This window comes from Hemiscyllium ocellatum, chromosome 39, assembly GCF_020745735.1.
Source record: "Hemiscyllium ocellatum isolate sHemOce1 chromosome 39, sHemOce1.pat.X.cur, whole genome shotgun sequence".
Taxonomy (NCBI): domain Eukaryota; kingdom Metazoa; phylum Chordata; class Chondrichthyes; order Orectolobiformes; family Hemiscylliidae; genus Hemiscyllium; species Hemiscyllium ocellatum.
The window spans coordinates 29,609,258-29,634,772 of NC_083439.1; the positions used below are offsets into that span (position 1 = coordinate 29,609,258).

At 44.1% G+C, this 25,515-nt stretch overlaps 2 protein-coding genes across 5 annotated transcripts in view; one reads left to right on the plus strand and one right to left on the minus strand.

Annotated features, from left to right (window-relative positions):
* The window catches only part of LOC132834373 (multiple C2 and transmembrane domain-containing protein 2-like), a 521,106-nt gene extending 495,957 nt beyond the window's left edge, over positions 1-25,149 (minus strand). For all 4 annotated transcript variants that reach the window (XM_060853214.1, XM_060853212.1, XM_060853211.1 and 1 more), the window contains exon 1: positions 25,052-25,149. The gene's annotated coding sequence lies outside the window, so the exon portion shown is untranslated. The remainder of the gene's footprint in view (positions 1-25,051) is intronic.
* Positions 3,516-3,791, plus strand: LOC132834205 (large ribosomal subunit protein eL37-like; the record flags this gene model as incomplete). The annotated part of the gene is made up of 1 exon (XM_060852870.1): positions 3,516-3,791. A coding segment is annotated over one exon (276 nt), but the record flags the coding sequence as incomplete, so codon positions are not given.
* Positions 25,150-25,515: the final 366 nt, after the last annotated feature.

The window sequence follows — 25,515 nt, forward strand, 5'->3', positions numbered from 1 at the left end:
GTCATCTAAGAGCTAAAATGGTTCATTTGGCCATTTCACAGGGCAGTTGAGAGTCAAACGTAGTCTCGAGTCACACAAAGGCCAGACCAGGAAAGGATGGCAGTCTCTTTTCCTATAGGACATTCAGTGAGCCAAGAAGAATTTTACAACGATTAATAGTTGTTATGGTGGCCACCATCATTGGAGACAGACTTTATGAATTGAATTTAAACAAGGTCAAATGCGAGATACAAACCCTTGGTTCCCAGAGAATAATCTTGGATTACTTCTCCAGTGTCAACATCATCCTCTCCCCCGATCTATCAATGTCAGTGTGGAGTGCAATTCTGGGGACAGACTTCAATCAGATGCAAATACAACATAGAGGCACTGATTCATTTTACTTGACATTGTCTAATTTCTAATATACGTCATAGAGACCTGTGCTGCCTGAAAAAATATAACTTGCAATTTATTTTTAATGTTCATTCACAGGATGTGGGCATTGCTGGTTAGGACAGTGTTTATTGCCTAACCTCAACTGCCATTGAGGTGATAGTAGTGAGATTCCTATGTGGTGTAGGTAGATCCACAATAACGTTAGAAAGGGAGTTCCAGGGTTTTAACCTAACGACAGTCAGGGAACAGTGATATATTTCCAACCCAAAATGGTTTGAGGTTTGGAGGGGAACTTGCAAGGGGTGATTCTCTCATGTATCTGCTGCCTTTGTCCTTCTGGATAGTAGGATCTACGGGTTTGGAGGGTGCTGTTGAGGGTGGCTTGGTGTGTTATTGCAGTGAACCTTGTAGACGGTGATGAAATGAGTGAATGATGGAAGTGGTGGATGTGACGCCAACCAAGAGGGCTGCTCTGTTCTGGATGGTGTCAAGCTTCTTGCATTGTTGAAGCTCCACTCAGCCAGGCAAATGGACAGCACACCATCACATTTCCCCCTTGAGCCTTGTAGATGGTAGACAGGCTTTTCAGAGCCAGGAGGTGAATTACTTGCCACAAACTTTCCAAGCTTTGACCTACCCTTGTACTTACATGGTGAGCTCTGTCCAGTTTATAGTTAGTGGTAACCCACAGCACATTGATTGAGGGATCCAATCATGGTCATACAATTGAATGCCAAATGCAGACGGTTGGTGATGCCGACCAGACAGCATCCGAGAAGCATAAGCTCTTCACCAGGATGAAAAGCTTACGCTCGAAACGTCGACTCTCCTGCTCCTCAGATGCTGCCTGACCTGCTGTGCTTTTCCAGCACTACAGTCTGATCTCCAGCATCTGCAGTCCTCACTTTCTCCTCTTATTGGGGAGGGTCATTGCCTGGCACTCAAACGATACAACTGCTACTTGGCACATATCAGTCCAAGCTCAAATGTCGATGCCTCTCATCCAAATCTTGTGTCACGAATTCCACTATCTGAAATTGCAATCCTGCTTTCAATTCAGTGAAAAACAAAACATGGAGGCACGATCACACAAATAGCAGCTGTTCACCCCTCCATCCTCTTTATGAGATAGTCCTGGGCAAGAAATGGATTTAAAACCAAAAATCAATTTTAATGAGCTCCACTGCACCTTGCAGGTGTTTTTTTAAAACAGAATCAATCATTCAAAAGACATAGTGACTGATTCCAATGCCCTTACTGTGTGCCAGGTCACTACAGACTAAAACTTTGATAATGACTGCACTTGCTGACACAAAGAAACATGCCCATTAGCAACAATGCGGCACAATGGCTCAGTGGTTAGCACTGCTGCCTCACAATACTAGGGTCCCAGGTTCGATTGCAGCCTCGGGCGACTATCTGTGTGGAGTTTGCACATTCTCCCCGTGTCTGTGTAGGTTTCCTCCCACTGTCCAAAGATATGCACATTAGGTGAATTGGTGATGCTACACTGCCCGTAGTATTCAGGGATGTGTAGGTTAGGTACGTTAGCCATGGGAAACGTAAGGTTATAGGGTAAGGGGATAGGTCTGGGTGGGATACTCTTCAGAGGGTCAGTGTGGAATGGTTAGGCTGAATGGCCTGTTTTGACACTGTAAGGATTTTATGGTAACAATGTAATTTATGACTATAGTTGCAAAAATCACAAACATCCCAACTCAGGCAACTGACTGTGTGGAGTTTGTACATTCTCCCCGTGTCTGCGTGGGTTTCCTCCGGGTGCTCCGGTTTCCTCCCACAATCCAAAGATGTGCAGGTCAGGTGAATTGGTCATGCTAAATTGCCCGTAGTGTTAGGTAAAGGGGTAAATGGAGGGGAATGGGTGGGTTGCGCTTCAGCGGGTCGGTGTGGACTTGTTGGGCCGAAGGGCCTGTTTCCACACTATAAGTAATCTAATCAATTAAAGATAATTTTACTTGACTTGACATCGGAAAAAAACAATACAAGCATGGACTACTTTCTAAACGGTGAGAAAATTCGTAAAGTACAAAGGGATCTGGGAGTGCTGGTCGAGGATTCTCGAAAGGTAAACATGCAGGTTGAGTCCGTGATTAAGAAAGCGAATGCAATGTTGTCACTTATCTCAAGAGGGTTGGAATATAAAAGCACCGTTGTGCTACTGAGGCTTTATAAAGCTCTGGTTAGGCACCATTTGGAGTACTGTATCCAGTTTTGGTCCCCACATCTCAGGAAGGGCATACTGGCACTGGAGTGTGTCCAACGGAGATTCACACGGATGATCCCTGGAATGGTAGGTCTAACATACGAGGAACGGCTGAGGATCCTGTGATTGTATTAACTGGAGTTTAGAAGATTAAGGGGAGATCTAATAGAAACTTACAAGATAATACATGACTTGGAAAGGGTTGATGCTCGGAAATGGTTTCCGTTAGGCGAGGAGACTAGGACCCGTGGACACAGGCTTAAAATTAGAGGGGGTAAATTCAGAACAGAAATGCGGAGATATTTCTTCAGCCAGAGAGTGGTGGGCCTGTGGAATTCATTGCCGCGGAGTGCAGTGGAGGCCGGGACGCTAAATGTCTTCAAGGCAGAGATTGATAAATTCTTGATGTCACAAGGAATTAAGGGCTACAGGGAGAACGCTGGTAAGTGGAGTTGAAATACCCATCTGCCATGATTAAATGGCAGAGTGGACTCGATGGACCGAATGGCCTTACTTCCACTCCTATGTCTTATGGTCTTATTTTAGTGAAACAGCTCATCAGGTCACAGAACTAAACTATAAAACAAAAGGAGAACTTCAAAAGAAAAGATCAAAAGTTGGCTTCACTCTCGTGCCTGTAGCGAAGTTGACAAAGGGAACACTGTTCCAATATCTAATGTGAACTATCTGCACCTTTTCTGCACACCACCCCTACAACTGCACGCCCCACAACAGCACCCAACTCCCCACCCCTCAACTATACAATAAATGCTGCCCCCTCCACACTTTATGTCAGCTCTGATGAAGAGTCACCTAGACCCGAAATATGAGCTTGCTCTCTCTGCACGGATGCTGTCTGACCCACCATGACCTCCAGCATTCGTTGTTTTCAACACAGCACCTGCAGTGATTTGTTCCGACAAAAGGAACATTGTCATTTGGTAGGAAGCAGAACAAGACCCACACGTTTTGCCAGCAATGTGGGGCTACGGCAATTCACCTGCAGAAACCCAACAACAAGAGAAAGGGGAAGCTTAACTGGAATGCAGACACCAAAATGAGAAACACAATGGGTTCAGGTTGGGTGAGGCACTCAGAGGTGGTTTATCACAGCTTCAGGAATGGTTTCCACATGGGGACCACATTGAGACCCAGACGTGTCCCAAAGGCGTCCTCCAGCACTGCATGAACTAAAGTGTACCTACCTACCTACTAAACAAAGCTCACATTTGGAAAGTTAAGGATATTATCATGCTGGAGAAGGTTCACAAAAGATTTACCAGGAAGTTGCCGAGAACGCCTTTAAATTGAGGGGTGATAGATATAGGACAGATGTCAGAGGTAGTTTCTTTACTTAGAGAGTAGCAGGGGCGTAGAACACCCTGCCTGCAAAAGCAGTAGATTCGCCAACTTTAAGAGCATTTAAGTGATCATTGGATCAACACATGGATGAAAATGGAACAGTGTAGGTTGGATGGGCTTCAGAATGTTGCATCGACCTGTGGAACTATTGAGGGCTGAAGGACCTATACTGCACTGTAATGTTCTATGTTCTGATGGAGGGTTTGAGTTATGGGAAATGCTGGATAGGCTTCTTTCACAAGAAAGGTAACCTTATAGAGGTTCAGAAAATAACGAAGGGTACAGGTAAGGTGAATGGTAGGTGTCTTTCCTGAGGGTATAGGATATGAAAAGGACAGGCGGGCAACTTTTATTTTTTTTTTTACACAGAGTGATCCTTGTGTGGAATGAACTTGCAGAGGAAGTGGTGGATGCCGGCAAAGTTGCAACATTTAAAAGATATTTAGATAAGGTTATGAGCAGGAAATGTTGGGAGGAATATCAGCCAAGCACAAGCAGGTGGGATTATTTCACTTTTGGATTAATGTTCAACGTGGACTGGTTGGGCCGAAGGGTCTGTTTCCATGCTGTGCTAAGTGTATAGCCGCTTGCTCCTGGGAGGCAGTGGCTTATTGGTAAAGTCACTGGGCTAGAATCCAGAACCCAGGAGATATGAGCCAGAATCCCTCCATGGCAACTGGATTCAATAAGATAATCCGGAATTGAAAATTAGACAACTGGCAGCCATCTTAAGTACTGTCGATTGTTGTAAAAGTCCATCAACAACACTAATGTCCTTTTTGGAAAGGAAAGCTATCGTCACACGTGACTCCAGACCCACAAAGTGGGCGACTCTGAACTGCCCTCTGAAATGGCCGAGCAAGCCAACCAGAGAAAGGGCAATTAGGGATGGGCAAAACATTGCTGACTGAGCCAGCGACACCCACATTCTTTGATAAAATCAATCAACGTAAGTTGGAAATAATTAGCAGGGATATGGGGAAAAGGACGGAAATTTACACGAGGTAATAGAATTTGTGCCTTTGTTTTAAACTAAAGTGCTTTAGTTTAAAACAAAGGTACAAATTCTAAAGTGCTTTAGTTTTAAAACAAAGGTACAAATTCTATTACCCCGGGCAAATTTCTGTCCTTTTACCCATATACCTGCACGCTATTTCTGTACAAATAACCATCCAGTGCCCTTTCAAATGCCTCAAATCAATTCTCAGCTCTCTTCGCTCTAAGGAGAACAGTCCTGACTTCAATTTACCCTCAGCACTGAAATATTAGCAACATTGCCTTCCTTGAAGTAGTCAGGTGCGCAGGACTCACTCAGTTCCCTCTGCATGCACTCGGTCTCAACGTGTAAATAGGAGAAAGTGAGGACTGCAGATGCTGGAGATCAGAGTCGAGAGTGTGGTGCTGGAAAAGCACAACAGGTCAGGCAGCATCTGAAGAGCAGGAGAATCGATGTTGCGGGAATAACCCCTACATCAGGAATGACTTCTGCCCGAAACATTGATTCTTCTGCTCCGCAGATGCTGCCTGACCTGCGGTGCTTTTCCAACAACACACACTCAACTCCACATGTAAATTTGTGACTACTAACACCCACCCACTATGGACGACTTTTGGATTCCCTTGTAAAGATTTGGGGGGGGGGGGGGGGGGGGGTGTGGGGGGGGGGAGGGGGGAAGCTGTGTGCGTGTGTGTGACAGTTAGCTCAACGGCCAATGTGTGATTCAAAATAACACAAACATGAGGCAGGTTTGGCTCCAGTTCAGGTTGAAGTAGGCCCCGGTCTCCTGCCCCTGAGAGTCAAAGGGACAAATACCACCGACCATTGATGAAAACTGCCCAGAAAATCTCTCAGGACAAAACTGACAACGTGCCAAGGATCTGCCTTTGGGCAAAGGTAGACATGACATGATTTCCACAAGAGTTGAAATCTCTTCCTCCAGCAAGTATTTGCCCAGCTCTATTTAGAACATTACTAGTGAATCATTTTCCACAGCCTTGTGACAAAAACAAATTCACGTCTTGCCTTTAGTTCTCCTGTCAATTCCCTTAAATCCGTTTCCTCTCGTCACTAACGCTCTCTGTCACTGGAAACCTTTTCCTGCCAAAACTCTTCACAATTTTGGACGCTTGGATTAAATCTCCCTTTAACCTTTTCTGCTCCAGATAAAACAATCCAGGCTTCTCACATTTCTGCATGGAATTGAAGTCCCTCACTCCTGGTCTCATTTTGGTAAATCACCCTCTCACACTTTCGAAACGCAGACAATGAAATCAAGTGCAATCAGAATTTCTGCACATCCAGGAAAGGGTTTCAGTTCAGCAGAGACACTCAGTGGGTGTCCGTTGGTCAGTGGTCAAGCACAAACTGGACTTACAGGAGAGAGTCCTCCTGGCTCCAGTCATCACAACTAAACTCAAACAGTTCTTCATAAATCCTCCAGCAATGCTATTAAATGCAACACAGACAGGAACAATTCCTGTGTAGGACACGTCACTATCCCTCACTGGGATAAGCAAGCTGGAGTCATCACAAAAGTTAAAGATTATTTTAAAGTATTCAGAATTCCCCAATTTAGCTGTCTTTCAGAACCAGGTTGACAGAAAGCATGGAGCAAGTTTCTGACTGAACAAGTTTTATTATATTTATTCAAACTCTAACCTCCCCTAATACAAATACACACACACAAACACAATTAAAAAGTGCATGCCCTGGTCAGAGGAGCAGACGAGGAAGACAGTTCAGTGGTCCATGACCCCAGAGTTCACTGAGATGACCTTTGGCTTGTCAGGATTGGTTGTCCCTTTATCTTCCTTCTCCAGATACTTCTACTGGTTTGCAGGAGACACAGGGTGACTGATCCATATTTATCATGTCCCTGGCTTACTGGTTTAAAAAGAAACAGCTTACAGTAACTAAACAGGCTTTCTTAAAACTTGAAGTGCTTTCAACTGCAGAGACAGGGGACAGCTTTGGAAGATCTGTTGATTTCTCCCAAACATTCAAATCCAGAAGTTGTTCAGCTACCTGGGAGCCAATCGCAGTTATTTATATGCAAGAGGCTTCCGTCATCACAGACCAATCAGCTCCTTGTTGTCAGTGGAAATTCCATTCAGACACGCCCAAAGCTCAAGCTCATCTGCAGACAGACATTCTCCACTGCTTGAACAAATGGCCACGTCTAGTATGAGTGTCCAGTCACTTACTTTTAAAAAGGTGTGGTAACCCTTGGCTTTTAAAACACAGACCTTTTCCCATTTCAGTCCACAATCAAAAATACAGAAAAATAAAAATATACATCTTTACAACATGTAAAGTGATATTGCTCCCTCCTTTTTGGCCCCAATGCAAGAGAATATTATTTTTATTCGGCCTACTAAGGGAGTGCAGCATTGTCAAAGGCACTACACTTCAGACCCCAAGGGCTAAAGGCCCCACCAATTTCCTTGGAGCTTCAGGTGGATGCTGAAGATCTCACCTTTTGAAGAAATGGTTGGACTTCTCCTGTTTTCCCGGGCTACTTTTAGCCAAACTCAACCAGATTTGCTCATTAATCTCAGTGCTGTTTGGAGTAACTTGGTCTGTTCAAAATGGCTGCCATGCGTCTTTTTAAAATATTATGATTGTCATTGTTCTCAAAAAGAATACAGTTAACAGAGAAGCACTTTAGAGAGGACCTGGAGACATGAAAGGCACAACACAAATGCAAGAAAACTCTTTTCTTTCCTCAACCATTTTACCACGGACTCATTTCCTTGTGCCTGTTGGATCATACCTTACCACACAGAGAGGGACAGGAGGATTCCCATGACTCCTGTGCAAGCTAATTCATCTTTTCTTGGTGATAAGCTCACCCAACACTGAAAGGTAAAAGGGACTATAAAACTATGATTGATATTTTTCAAATATCCATGAGGACAGGCCACAATTACTGCTGGAACAGTCCTACATCAAAGATGACTTTTCTGCAGAAAGTATGGATTCAATAGACTTAATGGCCTCCTTCTACATTGTAATGATTCTGACACTGAACCAGATACTCCAGCTACTACAGCCAGGAGTTCACAGCATCTCCATCTCTTAGATAATGAAGTTATCGACCATGTCCCATCCTCGCCAGACTTTTAAAAATAAAAACATTTATTGAAAAGGTAATGGGTTGTTTTTCGAGAGTGAGTGAAAGGCAGAATGCTTTGTACTAAACCACCTAATCCAAGGAGGGAATGCAATCTTATCCATCTCACATTCTTGCCCTGACCACCTACACCTCAGGCATGTGAAGCTGGCAATACAAGGTTCAACACGCCAAATTGGACGATTCACTCCCCCTTAATGTCACTGTTTTAAGAAAAGCCATTTCGTACATTGGCCAGATTATCAGTTGTCCCTAACCCCGTCCTTTTCAAATGGATAAGGAGTTCAGAATACTCATGAAAATATGGGGAGATAAGGAACTCTACGATTCAAGCCAACCTCTTGTGTCACAATCAGTATACCAGTAGACATGGCGTCGTAGCATGTCACCCAGGGGTATAAAGGTCTCAGACTCAGTCTTGCCTCAGAGTGGTTGAAGCAAGATACTCTACTGGAAGCATGTTGCACTGCTGAAATTTATAGCTTAGTATTAGCCCAGATGCTCAGATGGCCTTAGCAATGTCATGGTCTTATAGAAGTTAGCCATGCCAAGTGTCTGTTAGAGTTGTTAATACCATAATATCTGCATATGGCTTGTGTTACAGGAAATAACATAAGACATTCTGTTGGTGACAAACTCACACTAACCTAGCTCAGAAAATATTCCATCTACAACACTATACCATAAGACCATATAAAACTACAAGAAATGGGAACAGGAGTAGTCCATTCAGTTTCTCAACCCTGCGCTGCCACTCAATTGGATCATGTCTGATCCAACATTCCTCACAACAACTTTTGTATCTTTTCCCTTTAATGTTTAATTTCCCCGACGCACACTTGGACTCTGCCCCCACAGTTCTCTGTGACAAGGAGTTCCAACGTCCCACACCCTGAGAATAAATTTCTCAACTGAGTCTTAAACTGGCACTCTGTACTCTGATGTCACCAATGATACCATGACCACACCTACTCCAGGGACAGTCTCAGCCCTCACTCCAGTTCTACACCAGGCCCCAGGCCTCAGCCCTGCCATGTTTTTAACCATCTTCCCAGACCTCCCCTTCACTCAGGATGAACGATCAGTCCTCAATAAATGTTTCACCTTCATCCCACTATGCTCCCAGGTCAACGAATTCCATACGTGTCGTGACATTGAACATTTCTTCTGCCGCCTCCGCACTTACTTTTCCCATCGGGACTTCCACCCACCCTCTGAGGACCGCTTCTCCTGCCACTTAGACACCTCATCCTGGTCTATTACCTGCCCTTGACCTCTTTATCTCCAACTGCCGCTGCAACAGTGACTGTCTCAGCCTGTCCACCCCTCTCACCCACTCCAACCTCTCACCCTCACAACGCACAGCCCTCCACTCCAACCCCAACCTCACCATCAAACCAACGGACAAGGTGGGAGGCAGAGTGGTCGTTTAACGCACTGGCCTCTACACCAATGAAGCCAGATGCCAACTCACAGACACCTCCTCCTCCGACCCCCTCAACCACAATCTCACCTCCCATCATCAAACCATCAACTTCCAGACCATCCACAACCTCATCATCTCAGGGGATCTCCCATCCAACCTCATAGTCCCAGATCCCACATTGTCCCATTCTACCTCTTACCCAAAATTCACAACCCTGACTGTCCCAAACAACCCATCATCTCCACCTCCTCAGATCTTGACACCGCCCTGTTCCCCTTGGCCCAGGAACTCCCTACATACGTTCAGGATACCCCCACTCTCCACCTCCTCCAAGACTTTCGTTCTTCCAGCCCCAGTGCCTCATCTACACCATGGACATCCAATCCTTGTACACATCCATCTGCATGGCAAAGGCCTCCAAGCCTTCTGTTTCTTCCTCTCCAGCCGAACCAACCAATACTCCTCCAATGACACACACATTCGATTGGCAGAACTGGTCCTCACCCCCAATAATTTCTCCTTTGAATCCTCCCACTTCCTTCAGACCAAAGAGTTGGTCATGGACACCCACATGACCCCAGCTATGCCTGCCTCTTCGTTAGGTATGTCCATCTTCTGCAGTTGCACTGGGACCATTCCCCACCTTTTCCTTTGCTACATCGTTGAGTGTATTGGCACTACCACATGTTCTCACGAGGAAGGTGAACAGTTCATCAACTTCACGAACATCTTCCACCCTGACCTCAAGTTCACTTGGACCATCTCTGATACCTCCCTCCTCTTCCTGAACCTCTCCATCTCCAGCCACCGACTCAGCACGGACATCTACTTCAAACCATCGACTCCCACAGCCACCTGAACTACACCTCATCCCATCCCCCTCCTGCAAAAACACAGTCCCTTACTCCCAATTCCTCAGCCTCTGCTGTATCTGTTCCCAGGTGGCAAAATTCCACCACAGAGCATCCCAGATGGCCTCCTATTTCAAGGACCACAATTTCCCCTCCCACATGGTCAACAATGCCCCCTAGCACATCTCCTCTACTTCCCGCACCTCAATCCTTGAGCCCTACCCCTCCAACCGCAACAAGGATAGAACCCCCCCCACCCCACCCCTCCCCCATCCTCACCTTCCATCCCACTAAAATCATCCCTGCCATTTCCGTCATCTGCAGGCAGATCCCACCACCAGAGATATATTTCCCTCCCCACCCCATCAGCATTCCGCAGAGACCATTCCCTACACAGGTCCACACCTCCTATCAACCCACCATCCGCTCCCGGCACCTTCCTCTGTCACAAGAGGTGTAAAACCTGTGCCCACACCTCACTCTCACCTCCATCCTAGGCCCCAAAGGATCCTTCCATATCAGGGCAGAGATTTTCCTGCATATCCAATCACCTCATCCATTATACTCTCAATGTTGCCTCCTCTACATTGGGGAAACAGGACGCCAACTCATGGAACATTCCAGGGAACATCTCTGGGACACACGCACCAAACTACCCATCTGCCCTGAGGCCAACCACTTCAACTCCCCCTCCCACTCCACCAAGGACATGCAAGTCCTGGGCCGCCTCTTCCACCAAATCCAAGCCACCCAATGCCTGAAGGAGGAACGCTTCATCTTCCGCCTTGGGATCCTCCAACCACATGGGATCAATGCTTATTTCACCAGTTTCCTTACCTCCTCTCCTGCCACTTTATCTCAAATCCAACCCTCCAATTCGGCACCACCCTCTCGAACTGTCCTATCTGTCCATTCTCCTTCCCATCTGTCCACTCCATCCTCCCCTCCTACCTATCACCATCATCCCCGATGTATCGTCTTTCCAGCTACATTCCCCTCAGCCTCACCCACACCCTCCTATTTATCTCTCAGCCCCCTTCCCCATTCCTGTGGAAGGGCTTAAGCCCAAAACGTCAATTCCCCTGCTCCTTGGATGCTGCCTGAGCAGCTGTGCTTTTTCAGCACCACACTTTTCGACTTTGACTCTGCAGCAGTCTTCATTTTCTCCTTCTCTGTAATCTGAGAATATACCCATTGGCATGAACTTTCCATTGAGAGGAAATGTCCCCTCAGCATATATCCTGTCAAGCCCCTTAATCTGATATGTCTCAACAAAAATCGCTTTTGAGTCTTCTAAATTCTAGTCAGCAGAGTCCCCCAACCTGTTTAGTCTTTACCCATAAGACAATCCCTCCATCCCATAGATCACCTGAGTGAACCTTCTCGAAACAGCCTCCAATCTAATGGCACATTTCCTTAAACTAGTGGACCAAAACTGCTCTCAGTATTCCAGCTGCGGTCTCACCAGCGCTCTGTACAGTAAAACTTCTGCGTTCCACTGAGATACACAAGCATCAGACAACAAACCACCAGGACTAAGTCCAATCTAATTTAAGATTATCGACAATTTTATAAGACTGTCATGAGGCTAGCTTTAATGGGTAAATTATTTTTAATCATGTTGATCTTTGACTGTGGCACTGACACTGTAATAACACATTCATGGTTCATTTATTACCAAGTACTTCCTCTTATCTGCTGTCAGCTCGTAACTACACGAAAAGCAGACCATCTTTGATAAACAGATTAAAACTGAGAGGACATTGTCTTGAAGCTACAATATGACAAATGCAGGCAAATAATTATTAAGGTTTTTTAAAACTCTATTCCTTCTTAAAATTTGACTCCAAGGGACCACAAGTTGGCTGCTGAATGGTCAGCTGACTTTTCAGCCTGCAACAGTAATAAAGCTTTTGAAACTTCCAAAGTGGATGATAATGGACATTCTTAAAGCAGGACCTTTCGGTTTTATTCCACACCTGATATTCCACACTTTACACAAGACACAGGGACAAGGAGGGTAAAAACAATGACCGCAGATGCTGGAAACCAGATTCTGGATCAGTCGTGCTGGAAGAGCACAGCAGTTCAGGCAGCATCCAACAAGCAGCGAAATCAATGTTTCGGGCAAAAACCCTGGGATAAGCAGCCCCAGGCTGCCCTCATTTTAGTCTTCTCCGGTAACAAAGGAGGGCTATTGAGACTGGTTCTCCATTATCAAGTGCAAAGTATCTACCTTCTATGGCATATCAATAACTTACTGATCGCGTGAGCAATCTTCACCATTCATTAACAGTCATTCATCATGTAATCAAAACTTCTTTATGACTGTTTTGATTAAACCCTGCTTACTCTGAAGCAGTCTGCAAAAGAACAGCAGAAACAAAGCTAGATCTTCTAGTCATTTCAAGAGCCTTTAATTCTGTTAAAAACTTCCTAAAACCGTTTTTGCCTATAAAGAAACTTCTGGTTACAAGGACGACCAGGAGCTATCTACATCTTTACCTCAAACTCACTATGCAAAGGCTCTGACCGCCACCGTCTGAACAGACCTGAACTTCAACTCGAGAGAGTGAGCAAGGTCCCTACTCCATCAGGTTCTTACAAACATGTGAATGGCTAATTAGACAATAGGTGCAGGAGTAGGCCATTCTGCCCTTCGAGCCTGCACCACCATTCAATATGATCATGGCTGATCATCCTTAATCAGTATCCTGTTCCTGCCTTATCTCCATAACCCTTGATTCCACAATCGTTGAGAGTTCTATCCAACTCTTTCTTAAATGAATCCAGAGACTGGGCCTCCACTGCCCTCTGGGGCAGAGCATTCCACACAACCACCACTCTCTGGGTGAAGAAGTTTCTCCTCATCTCTGTCCTAAATGGTCTACCCCGTATTTTTAAGCTGTGTCCTCTGGTTCGGCACTCACCCATCAGCGGAAACATGTTTGGGTTAGTTCTACTATTCTGGTAAAAATGGACTCCTGACTTTAAAATACATCTTTCTGACAAGTTTGTTGGATGTGTGTCATAGCCTTTCCCAGCTGAGCATGCGTAAATAAAAAAAAACTTGGTGTTTTAAAATTCTGCAAAGTCTGGTGCGGGTGACTGCACATTGACTTAACACTAACCAGATTCTGAGATCACAGTTTCTGTATCCACATCGTTCCTGCTTCCACAGTCAGAATTCCTGTTTGTTTAAAACATTCAAGCAGCAGCTAAGAAATCAAACCTTGGACTAGGAATTCTGCCCAATTCAGTTATTCAAGCATTTAAACTCACTCAAGCAGCCATTTGGATACAGAACTGGCTCAAAGGTAGAAGACAGAGGGTGGTGGTTGTTTTTCAGACTGGAGGCCTGTGACCAGTGGAGTGCCACAAGGATCGGTGCTGGGCCCTCTACTTTTTGTCATTTACATAAATGATTTGGATGCGAGCATAAGAGGTACAGTTAGTAAGTTTGCAGGTGACACCAAAATTGGAGGTGTAGTGGGCAGCGAAGAGGGTTACCTCAGATTACAACAGGATCTTGACCAGATGGGCCAATGGGCTGAGAAGTGGCAGATAGAGTTTAATTCAGATAAATGAGAGGTGCTGCATTTTGGGAAAGCAAATCTTAGCAGGACTTATACACTTAATGGTAAGGTCTTAGGGAGTGTTGCTGAATAAAGAGACCTTGGAGTGCAGGTTCATAGTTCCTTGAAAGTGGAGTCGCAGGTAGATAGGATAGTGAAGAAGGCGTTTGGTATGCTTTCCTTTATTGGTCAGAGTATTGAGTACAGGGGTTGGGAGGTCATGTTGCGGCTGTACAGGGCATTGGTTAGGCCACTGCTGGAATATTGCATGCAATTCTGGTCTCCTTCCTATCGGAAAGATGTTGTGAAACTTGAAAGGGTTCAGAAAAGATTTACAAGGATGTTGCCAGGGTTGGAGGATCTGAGCTACAGGGAGAGGCTGAACAGGCTGGGGCTGTTTTCCCTGGAACGTCGGAGGCTGAGGGGTTACCTTATAGAGGTTTACAAAATTATGAAGGGCATGGATAGGATAAATAGGCAAAGTCTTTTCCCTGGGGTTGGGGAGTCCAGAACTAGAGGGCATAGGTTTAGGGTGAGAGTGGAAAGATATAAAAGAGACCTAATGGGCAACTTTTTCAGGCAGAGGGTGGTACATCTATGGAATGAGCTGCCAGAGGATGTGGTGGAGGCTGATACAATTGCAACATTTAAGAGGCATTTGGATGGGTGTAAGAATAGGAAGGGTTCGGAGGGATACGGGCCAGGTGCTGGCAGGTGGGACTAGATTGGGTTGGGATATCTGGTCAGCATGGACGGGTTGGACCGAAGGGTCTGTTTCCATGCTGTACATCTCTATGACTCTAAGTATTGTAAAGCATGTTTGTCAATGACTGAAAGCATACGTGTGAATGAACTTTGTAACGACAGTTCAGTTACTCTACATCTGACAGTTTAATGGGAACTCCTTTCACTTCTCAACTCAGATGAACGTACCACAAACTAGTTTCCTGCAGACTCGCTGCAAAGTCACCGTTTATCACTAGTCAACAGTTTCTTTCTTAAACTGGTCCAGCACAATGCTTTGGCAACATATAATCTGGAAACAAAAATTTGTTTGGTGCTTGAAACTGCAACACAGACCAACAGCCTGTCAGAACAGCTAATAACAAGCTTAATTTCAGTACTTAAGAGGAAAATGAAACTATAAATGATTAAACGCAGAAACCCTGACACTTCACAAACTATCCTGGCAAGTTAAGGATTGTTACTGTTTACTTTGTCCAAATATTTTTTTTCAATAAAACTTCTTTAAATTTACAAGAATGGTTGCAGGAATGAGAAACTTCAGGTTGAGGATCAGACTGAAGCACTAGGGATTGTTCTCTCTGGAGAAAAGACTAAGAAGGGATTTGATTGAGGTTTTCAAAATCATGAGGGGGCTGGACAAAGCCGAGGAGGAGATGCGACCTTAATTGTAAAAGGAACAGGAACCAGAAGGCTGATGTTTAAAGTGATGTGTAAATAAGGGAAAGGTGATGAGAGAAAAATAGACATTTTCACACAGCGAGCATGGAATACACTGCCTGGGAATGTGGTGAAGGCAGATTCAATTAAAGGCATTCAAGACGGCCCTGGATGGTTATCCAGATAAAAATGCAGTGAAGGGATTTGGGAAAAGGCAGGAAGAATGGCACTCGGTTGAGCAAGTTAGAAAGCCACCAAGGGATCAGTTCCATGTTTTACTTCTCTTTCAGGGCACATTGGGGTCTCTATAAGGTCACCCCTCAGCCTCCGACGCTCCATGGAAAACAGCCCCAGCCTGTTCAGCTTCTTATTACAGCTCAGATCCTCCAACCCTGGCAACATCCTTGTAAATCTTTTCTGAACCCTTTCAAGTTTCACAACATTCCACTGCCAAAAAGACTCACTGCAGTATCAACTGGTAGCCTGTTTCTTACAATATAGACAGGTCATCTCAGTAGGAGGGAGACTGACTGTATCCCAGAAGAGGGGCCTAGTGGAGCCACACATGTGGATTCTCTTGTAGCCTCAGACAGGGGTGTTTGTCCTTCCCAGACAAGACTCATAGCTTTGGCCACAACCCTGTTAAACTGCTTCCAGCTCCCACTATCTTACTTCCCCTCTGTATTAGCATAGGTATGTGAATCCCTCATTTACAGCAGGCAAAACCCTTCTGTCTTAATCTCTTCGCATCAACATATAACCATGAAAAATACGATAATCAGTTTCTGTAACCCATTCACACATTATCACAAGACATCGACATTCACCGGGCTTTGTAAACTCATAATTACCCATTAAACCATGTACTGACAATCGACCATATGGCTGATAAACCTTTTGTTTAATATCTATAAAAAATACTGTCTTTATGTGTAGGGCAGAAATTCATGGGGAAGTATCACCACACGTAGACGCACGACTACTTTTGGGGCATTGAGAATCTCATGTCAGCTGTCTGATAATAAAGCATCTTCTGTTGTACTGAAACTCATGTTGTCCAGATTTGTGGAACAAAGCAGACTGCAACACGGTAACAGAATGCTTGCAGGCACAATGGGCTGAATGGCCACCTTCTGTACTGTCACAATTGAGATTTTGTGAACTAGGGTGAGTTAGGACCTTAGTTTGAACAGCTGCTGAAACCATGAAAGCCTTTCTGACAAGATTCCATGTGGTAGACTCATGAGTAGAGTTAGATTAGATGGGATTTAAAGAGAGCTTGCCAACTGAATACAAAATTGGCTTAACAGCAGGAGACAGAATGATGGTGGAGAGGTTTTTTTTGGACTGGAGGTCTGTGTCCACTTTTCTTCGTCATTTAGGCAAATGAGTTAGATGAGAACATAAAAGGGAGAGTCGGTAAGTTTGTGGATGACACCAAATTAGTTAAAAATCACACAACACCAAGTTATCGTCCAATAGATTTGACTGGAAGCACACTAGCTTTCAGAGCAACGCTCCTTCATCATTGCCACCTGATGAAGGAGCGTCGCTCCAAAAACTAGTGTGCTTCCAATTAAACCTGTTGGACTATAACCTGTTGTTGTGTGATTTTTAAACTTTGTACACCCCAGTCCAACACCGGCATCTCCAAATCATGACCAAAATTAGTGGCATAGTGGAACAGAGAAGAAAGTTGTCCAAGATTACAAGGAGATCTTGATCGATTAGGTAACTGGGCTGAGGAGTGGTAGATGGAGTTTAATTTGGATAAATGCGAGGTATTACATTTTGGTAAAACAAACAAGAGCAGAGCTTATACAATTAAAAGTCGGGTTTTCGAAAGTGTTGTAGAACAGAGTGACATAATTCTATGAAATTTGCAGCACATGTAGACAGGGTGGTTAAGACTGTAGTTAGCTTGCTTGCCTTCATTGCTCAGACCTTTGAGTATAAGAGTTGGGAAGGAATGTTGAGGTTGTACAGTATGTTGGTGACACCTCTTCTGGAATACTATGACAGTTCTGATCACCCTGGAAAGGATATAGAAAGGCAGGTCGGACTAGTCTAGCTTGGGATTATGGTCAGCATGGATTGGTTGGATAGTTTGTTTCTGTGCTGTATGACTTTATGACTATGACACTGCACTATACTGTATTTCACAGCAGCATTGACAACCCATGATTGGGAAAGTCAGCCTGACACACAAAGGAATCAGGAGCAAAAGCAGATTAAAACTCCAACATCCAACTAAAATGGATCTAAACAGAGTGAGGCTCTCAAACACAGAAGAATCACATTAATCCAAGTCATTGGTACATTCAGTCGTTTTCAAATGGATCGAGACTAAATGTTCTTGCTCATTTCCCTGACTGAGAAATACCGGGTGAGAGAGCAGGAAATAGCAAGCTTTTGACAGCGAGTTCAAAAACCAGAGGTCATAGATCCCAGCTCGGTGGATAAAAGGGACATGAGGAAAACAATTTTTATACAGAGAGGTGGTGGGTATCTGGAATTCACTGCCTGAGTTGCTATTGGAGGAAGAGACCCCAAACTCTTTTATACAATACCTGAACTGTACCTTACGTGCCGTGTACAGGAAGACGGGATTAGAAAGAGCAGCTAGATGTTTTTGGGTCAGCCTAAACAAGATGGACCAAACAGCCCTCTTTTGTGCTTTATCATTTCAATGGCTCTAAGGTGACGAACTCTCTTTATGGTCAATAACATTCTGACAGCCTTGCATTATAACGTATTTTGCGTCATCCTTTTGATCAGATCGTGTATTACCCCAAAGAACTGAACTTATAGCCAAGCCTTTAATGGAATACTGAGGGAGTACTGCACTATCACAGGCGCCATCTTCCAATGGGATATCAAATCAAATCCAGCCTCTCAAATGAACAAATAAAGGCTCCATAGCACTTTTCCACTGTTTCTAAGAGGGACACTACTACTGGTGTCATGGCCAATATTAATTCTTTAACCCACAGTATTATCTGGTCATTATCTCCTTGCTGTGTGCAAATTGACTACAAAACGCTTTCAGGAAGCTACATAGATGCAAGTCTTTCTTACATGATTACGATCTTAATAATAATTATTACCTTTTCACTTTTTTAACAGACCAGTCCTTATTTTTAAATTAAGGATTCCTTCACATCTGGATGAGGTTATACAAGTTAAAATCAGCCCAATTAAACACATTCAATCTTGTGCATATTCTGTACTTTCACCACAACTAAGTGCTCAGAAACATTCCAATGATCGAAGCCAAGTTATTATTACCTTGAGGCAGCAATATTTCAAACAGGCTCTATTCCAAAAAGTTCACTGGAAACATCTACAATTATAGGTAGTGATTCTTTTATTTTACAATTACACAATCACCCTGCTGCCTAGAACACTCTTAAATTACACTGAAGATTGACTAGAAACATTCTGTTGACCAAGTGCCAATAAATTTTTTTTTGACAAATCTGCTCAAGACCACAATCCACAACACAGAAGTCTGTGAGATCCCTCCCAATCCCAGTAATTCTGAAAATGCACAAAACATTCACCAGGAAATAATCTAACCTCCCTTCACCAGCCACTGAGTGAAAAACAGATCTGTCTTCCATTTAACACCAGCTTGCACTGCATGATGGTCCTCCTCCAGGCAATGTCACTTTATAACGAGGATTAACATTCTGCCAGAAAAATGTTGAAGTCATTCTGAGTAATTCAATAGTCAAATTCAAGGAGTGGCAACTCTCCTCTGGCACGCCAAGATTACACTTTTGTTGTCCACGGCAAAGGCATAAAACAATCACACGTGGTTAGCACTGCTGCCTCACAGCACCAGAGACCCAGGTTCAATTCCTGCCTCAGGCGACTGGCTGTGTGGAGTTTGCACATTCTCCCAGTGTCTGTGTGGGTTTGCTCCGGTTTCCTCCCACAGTCCAAAGATGTGCAGGTTAGGTGAATTGGCCATGTTAAATTGCCCATAGTGTTAGGTGCAGGGGTAAATGTAGGGGAATGGGTCTGGGTGGATGCATTTCGGCGGGTCGGTGTGGACTTGTTGGGCTGAAGGGCCTGTTTCCACACTGTAAGTAATCTAATCTAATCTAAGTATACAGCATCTTCAACAGCTACAGCATAAAACATCCCAAGATGGAGAATTATCAAACAAAATGTTATACAAATAGACAATCATTAGCACAGGATTTGAGTTTTGCTGAAAAAGAAACAACATTTTGTTCAATCATTTTGTCTTGCACACATCAGGACAATTCTCAAGAATATTAATTTAGGGAGAAAATCAGTATTTATACAGTATGAGAAGAGAGTGTTGATTGGTTGGAAAGTGCATTCTCGTTGGTCAAGGCTTTACCATGGACCAGTGTCCACTTTTTAATTGATCAGCACTCTCCCCTCATGCAGTTTAAATGAGGTTTTCTCTTTAATTTGGTATTCTTATGATTTGTCCTGAAATGAGAGGCAAAAGGCTTTAACAAAATGTGCCTTATCAGCAGTACTAAAATATTCTAATTAGGTTAGATTACTTACAATGTGGAAACAGGCCCTTCGGCCCAACCAGTCCACACCGACTCCGAAGCGCAACCCACCCAGACCTATTCCCCTACATTTACCCCTTCACCTAATACTACAGGCAATTTAGCATGGCCAATTCACCTAACCTGCACATGTTTGGAGTGTGGGAGGAAACCGGAGCACCCGGAGGAAACCCACGCAGACACGGGGAGAATGTGCAAACTCCACACAGAGTTGCCTGAGGCAGGAATTGAGGCAGCCTGAGGCAACAATGCTAACCACTGTGCCACCCCATATGAACCACCATTTTAGGAGAGATCACAGAATCCCTAGAGTGAAAGCAGACTATTCAACCTATCAAGTCCACACCAATCCTCCGAACAGCATCCCACCCAGACCCAACCCCCTACCCTATCCCTGTAACCCTGCATTTCCCATGGTTAACCTACTGAGTCTACACATCCCTCATCGTTATGAGCAATTTAACCTGGCCAATCCGTCTAACCTGCACATCTTCAGACTGTGGGAGGAAACTAGAGCACCAGGAGGAACCCCATGCAGACACTAGGAGAATGTGCAAACTCCACATAGATGGGTGCCTCAGGCTGGAATCGAACCCAGGTCCTTGGTGCTGTGAGGCAGGAGGGCTAACCACTCTGCCACTGCGTCCAAAGGCTTGCTTGAAAAGAATGTCTTTACACTAAGGGTCATAAAAATCACAGCAGAATTTCCAAAGAGTCATCAATTGTGGACTATAAGTTTGACAGGAAACTATCAAAAAGCTTTAAATGGCTGTTTAAATTAATTCCCAAACACTTCCCACTGTTGAAATTACAAGCAAGTTACTGCTCAGTCCTCAACAACATACCTTCCATAAACAATGACCCACTTCTACAGAATTAGCACCTCAGGCTTACAAGGACATGAACAGGAAGTTGCCCCTTCGACTTGTAAATGCCATACACACCAGCCATGGCAAGGGACTGAATTCTCCCATCTCCAGGGATTGGAATTAAAATGTGACACCATGGCATGGGCAGTCTCCATTATTAAAAAAAGAAAATGGCCATCAACATTTCTCACAGAAACACCTCTTCTAACTGTATCTCACCTTAACAGACTCGACAAGTATAAATTAACCGAGTGCCCACTGATGTGTCAGTGAATGTGGGAGGTGGAGCTGTACGTGCATTGTTCACTGAATCAATCTATTCACTCAGCAAACTGTAGCACACACTATAACAAACAATCAAGAGATTCTTTTCAAAAAAAATCTATCATGAACTACAGCAAATAGATCCTCAGGTAGGATTCACAGCAACAATAAAACCAAGATAATTTCTCCAGCCAGCTGTGGTGAGTAGATATATATTCTTTGTCACTCACAACAATACTGTCTCCAGGCACCTTTGATGGGGAAATTAACCTCTAGCTGGGAATAGTGGTACCACCACAGGCAATAGCGAATTAATTTGAAACCCTTTATTCGCCAACTGAGTGAAGAACTCAAAACAGTAAAACGTTATGTAACTCATGCCTACATTCAGCCACTGAATTAATCGCATTCCTCAGTCCTTTCCCCATAGCCTTCCAAATACTTTCCTTATAATTACAGGTTATCCAGGCATTGAGGGTGTCTCCGACAGGCCATTTCAGAACGGTTTGAAACCTGGAAACAAATAACTTGCTTTGTGTATCCAGATCAGAGCTGTATGGATCCAGACGTGTATCAGTTATGACCGCCCTCTATCCCGTGCTCCACTCAACTCTTCTGAACAGACCTCTCATATTCCATTGAACCCACAGAGTGGAAACAGGCCATTCCGCCCAACTAGAGTTGAAAAATGTCATGCTGGAAAAACACAGCAGGCCAGGCAGCATCCGAGAAGCAGGAGAATCGACGTTTCAGGCATAAGCCCTTCTTCAGGAATGCCCAACTAGTCCACCCCCTCCAAAGAGCATCCCACCCAGACCCCTCCCCTTAGCCTATCCCCATAACCTCGCATTTCCCATGGTTAACGCACCTAACTTACACAATCCCTGAACACTGCAATTTGGCACAGCCAATCCACCTACGTGCACATCTTTGGACTGTGGGAGGAAACCGCAACTCCCAATGGAAACCCACACAGACATGGGGAGAATGTGCAAACTCCACACAGTCACCCAAGGGTAGAATCAAACCTGGGTCCCTGGTGCTTTGAGACAGCAGTGCTAAGCACTGAGCCAGCGTTTCGCCCTTGACCCCACCGGCCCCAGGCTGACCTGAACTGATCACAGCCTCCACCACCTGGCAGTACCTCAGGGTGCCAGATTGGAGGGCCGGTGGGAAATGGCTCCTTAAAAATAGAAGCAGAAGTCAACACGTGAGCCCCCACTCTGTGGGATAATGACTGGTCTACAACGTTAGCTCATAAGAGACATTCTTACTCCATATTCCTTCGTATCTTTATTTAACAAAGATCTATTACTCTCAGATTTCAAATAAACCGCTGTCTGCAAAAATTCTAAAATAAAAGTTTCAACTTTCCTGTACATGGAATTATTTCCTACTTGCACTCCAGAGAGGCCAATGTTTGACTTTGCATTCTGGACAATCCTATCAGGGAAAACCATTTTTCGTAGTCTATCTGTTCACTTTATCACCTTGAAAATAATTTAATTGAGTCATTCTTTAACCTAAATTCATTGGAATAACATCGCTTCATTGTTTACCATTTGGAGTCCAGACAACATTTTACACTCTTTCCAAGACCAATACATCCATCCCACAGTTTGGTACCAAGACCTGCTCATGACACACCAGGTAAAGTCTAAACATGGGTTTGGACAGGCAAACCATGACTTCTACCCTTTGTATTATAGATTTGAAGGTTATCATTCTGTTTGTCTTTATGATTCTGTTTTATCTACCTGCTGTAATATTTTAATGATCTAAGTGCCCAGACTCTACCAAGGATCCCTTGTTTCTGTTTTTTTCCATCATTTAGATAGAACCTGTTTCAATCCCTTCCTGAACAAAGGGCAACTTGGCCCAATTGGGCCAATGCGTTGCCATGGACCAAGCAACGGGAATGGTAACAGGAATTCCACACCACCATTCTGTTGAGCTGATTAAGCGGCTCATGTACGTCTGCTAAAGCCAACACAAGTTCACACTAGGAGTCTGTTTGCTGCAAACAAAAGGAATATGTTCAAGCCTTATTTCTGAAACTATTAGAAGGAACTTACGATGCCTATGATTCCCACTGCTTTTCCCATGCAACCAACAGCCAGAGTTCACTCAATAACCAATCCAACCCTCCACCTCAGCACCACCTCTTGAACTGTCCTACCTATACATCTTCCTTCTCACCTATCCACTCCACCCTTCCATCATTATTACCCCCCCTCAACTCTCACCTTCCCCCCACCCCCTCCCTCCTATTTATTTCTCAGTCCCCTTCCCCCACCCATATTCCTGATGAAGGCCTTATGCCCGAAACGTCGATTTTCCTGCTCCTCGGATGCTGCCTGACCTGTTGTGCTTTTCCAGCACCACACATTTCAATGCTGATCTCCTCACTTTCTCCTACTAACCAAGCAGCACTGTTTTCTCTTAAGAGTATAATTTGCTGAGAATGTTTGAGATTTGGTATTTTTGCGTTTATCCTGATGAATGTGAAATGAAAATCTTTGACAACATGTCTCTTGCTTCAACAACATTTAAGGTCTGTAACACAAAGCTTTTACGCATACACAATAACTAATAAATTCAGCAGGGAATTCAAGAGAAACTTCATTATCCAGAGATGGTGAACTGACTACCAGAAGCAGAAAATGAGACAAATGACACACAAATCTCTCATAGAACGCACAATATATTATAAATGGGAGAAGTTAACTAAACATGCAGGACAGAATGGAAGAATCCGCAAACAGAGTTAAATGGAGGGGGTGGGAGATTCATATGGAGCAATAATACTGTCAGGGGCCAAATAGCCTGTCCAGAAACTGGAAATACTTTCATCATTTTAAAGTTACTGTTATATCTGTTCCCGTCATCCTTTCAGGCAACACATTTCACATCCTAACATGATTTTTTTTTAAATCCCCACTAGATCTTTTGCCACTCATCTTAAAACTGCACCCCTCTGATTGCCAACTGTATCACCACTGGTTCTGACACACTTTCAAATTGAACTTTCTATAACCACAAAGGATTCTGAGGCCAGAAATGCAAAGTAAATCGCACAAGGTCACAACAGCATGGCCTGCCAAATACTGATGAAGATGTAAAGGCTTTGTGGCAATAATGGCAATGAAAAGCTATTTTTGTATTATAATATGTGATTATATTAGCAAATGATTCATACCAAGAGCAAAGCCTAGAAATTACTATCCGTGACCGGGAAAATGCTTTATGTTTCTCTCATGACACGTTTTTATTCCTCTAAAATTAGGTCATTGGCATTGTACCCATGTTGGAAGAGCTGAGAATATGATTCTATAAATGTCCCAAATGAATAATAACAACTTCAACTTGTGAATTCACAAGTGCAGAAATGTAGCAAAAAGCAAGTATTATTTAGTAACAGATTACCACAGCACACATGATTCATATCTGCACTCTTCAGAGCAGTTTTTGATGGTTAGAATCTCTCTGAAGCAGGAGATTTAAAAACAAAGTAGTGCTCCTGCCCTGCACCAGACTGGACAGAGGGAGACAGGCTAAATATTCCACATGGTTGACGTGGTGGCACTTTCAACATTAGACTGAATGGGGAGGACCCAGTTTGTTGGATCCCTCACTCTATCTCCTCAGCCACAACCACGTCCAACACACAGATAAACAGACTACACTAAATGTGGCTGGAACACATCAATCTTTCTCCTCAATCGCTGCTGGTTTGAATGTTGTTGTTGTTGCTGCTGTTTAAGAAGACAGGAGAGTGTGAATGCTGGCATTTCGGTCCACAGGATTCAAAGTTCTGCAAACTCACAACGCGACTGACCAACTTCAGGCTTGTTTGTTTTGTAACAGCTGGAGGGTTTCTCTGACCAGGAGATTTCAAACATGCATTCTGCAAATTAGGAAACTGGCCGATTTGCAATCGGTTGGAAAAAGAGAGAGAGAGACGGATTAAATGCAACAATTAGAGAGATTATAAAGATGCACACACCTTCTGCGACCATCTCGTTAGTGTTGAGGGCTCTTGCCAGCTGTGCCTTTTCTCTGTGTCTTCTTCCCCCCTCGCTCCAGCCTCATTCAGGGGAAGCCTCCCTCCCTCTCTCTCTCTCTCTCTCACTTCCTCATCCAGACCTTAAAGGGGAGGTCCTCTGTTTCTGCCGATTGTAAATGCTCAGCTCTGCCAGGCTCCAGTGTGGGTGTAATGTATGCACTCCCTCTCTCTCCTTGTATGCCTGTGTCAGTCAGAAACGTGGACCTGTGCCCTCACAATCCCTTTCACAGCAGGGTCTACAGGACCCAGAGAGTGAAATATAAAATATGCTTTCTTTTTAATCTAAAAAAAACCTGCAGCATCCTCATTAATTTGGCTTTTCAGTTTGTTGAAAATTTTTTTATGTTAATATCAATAGATTTGCACCAAACAATTATTATTTAACAGATCTTAACATTGACACT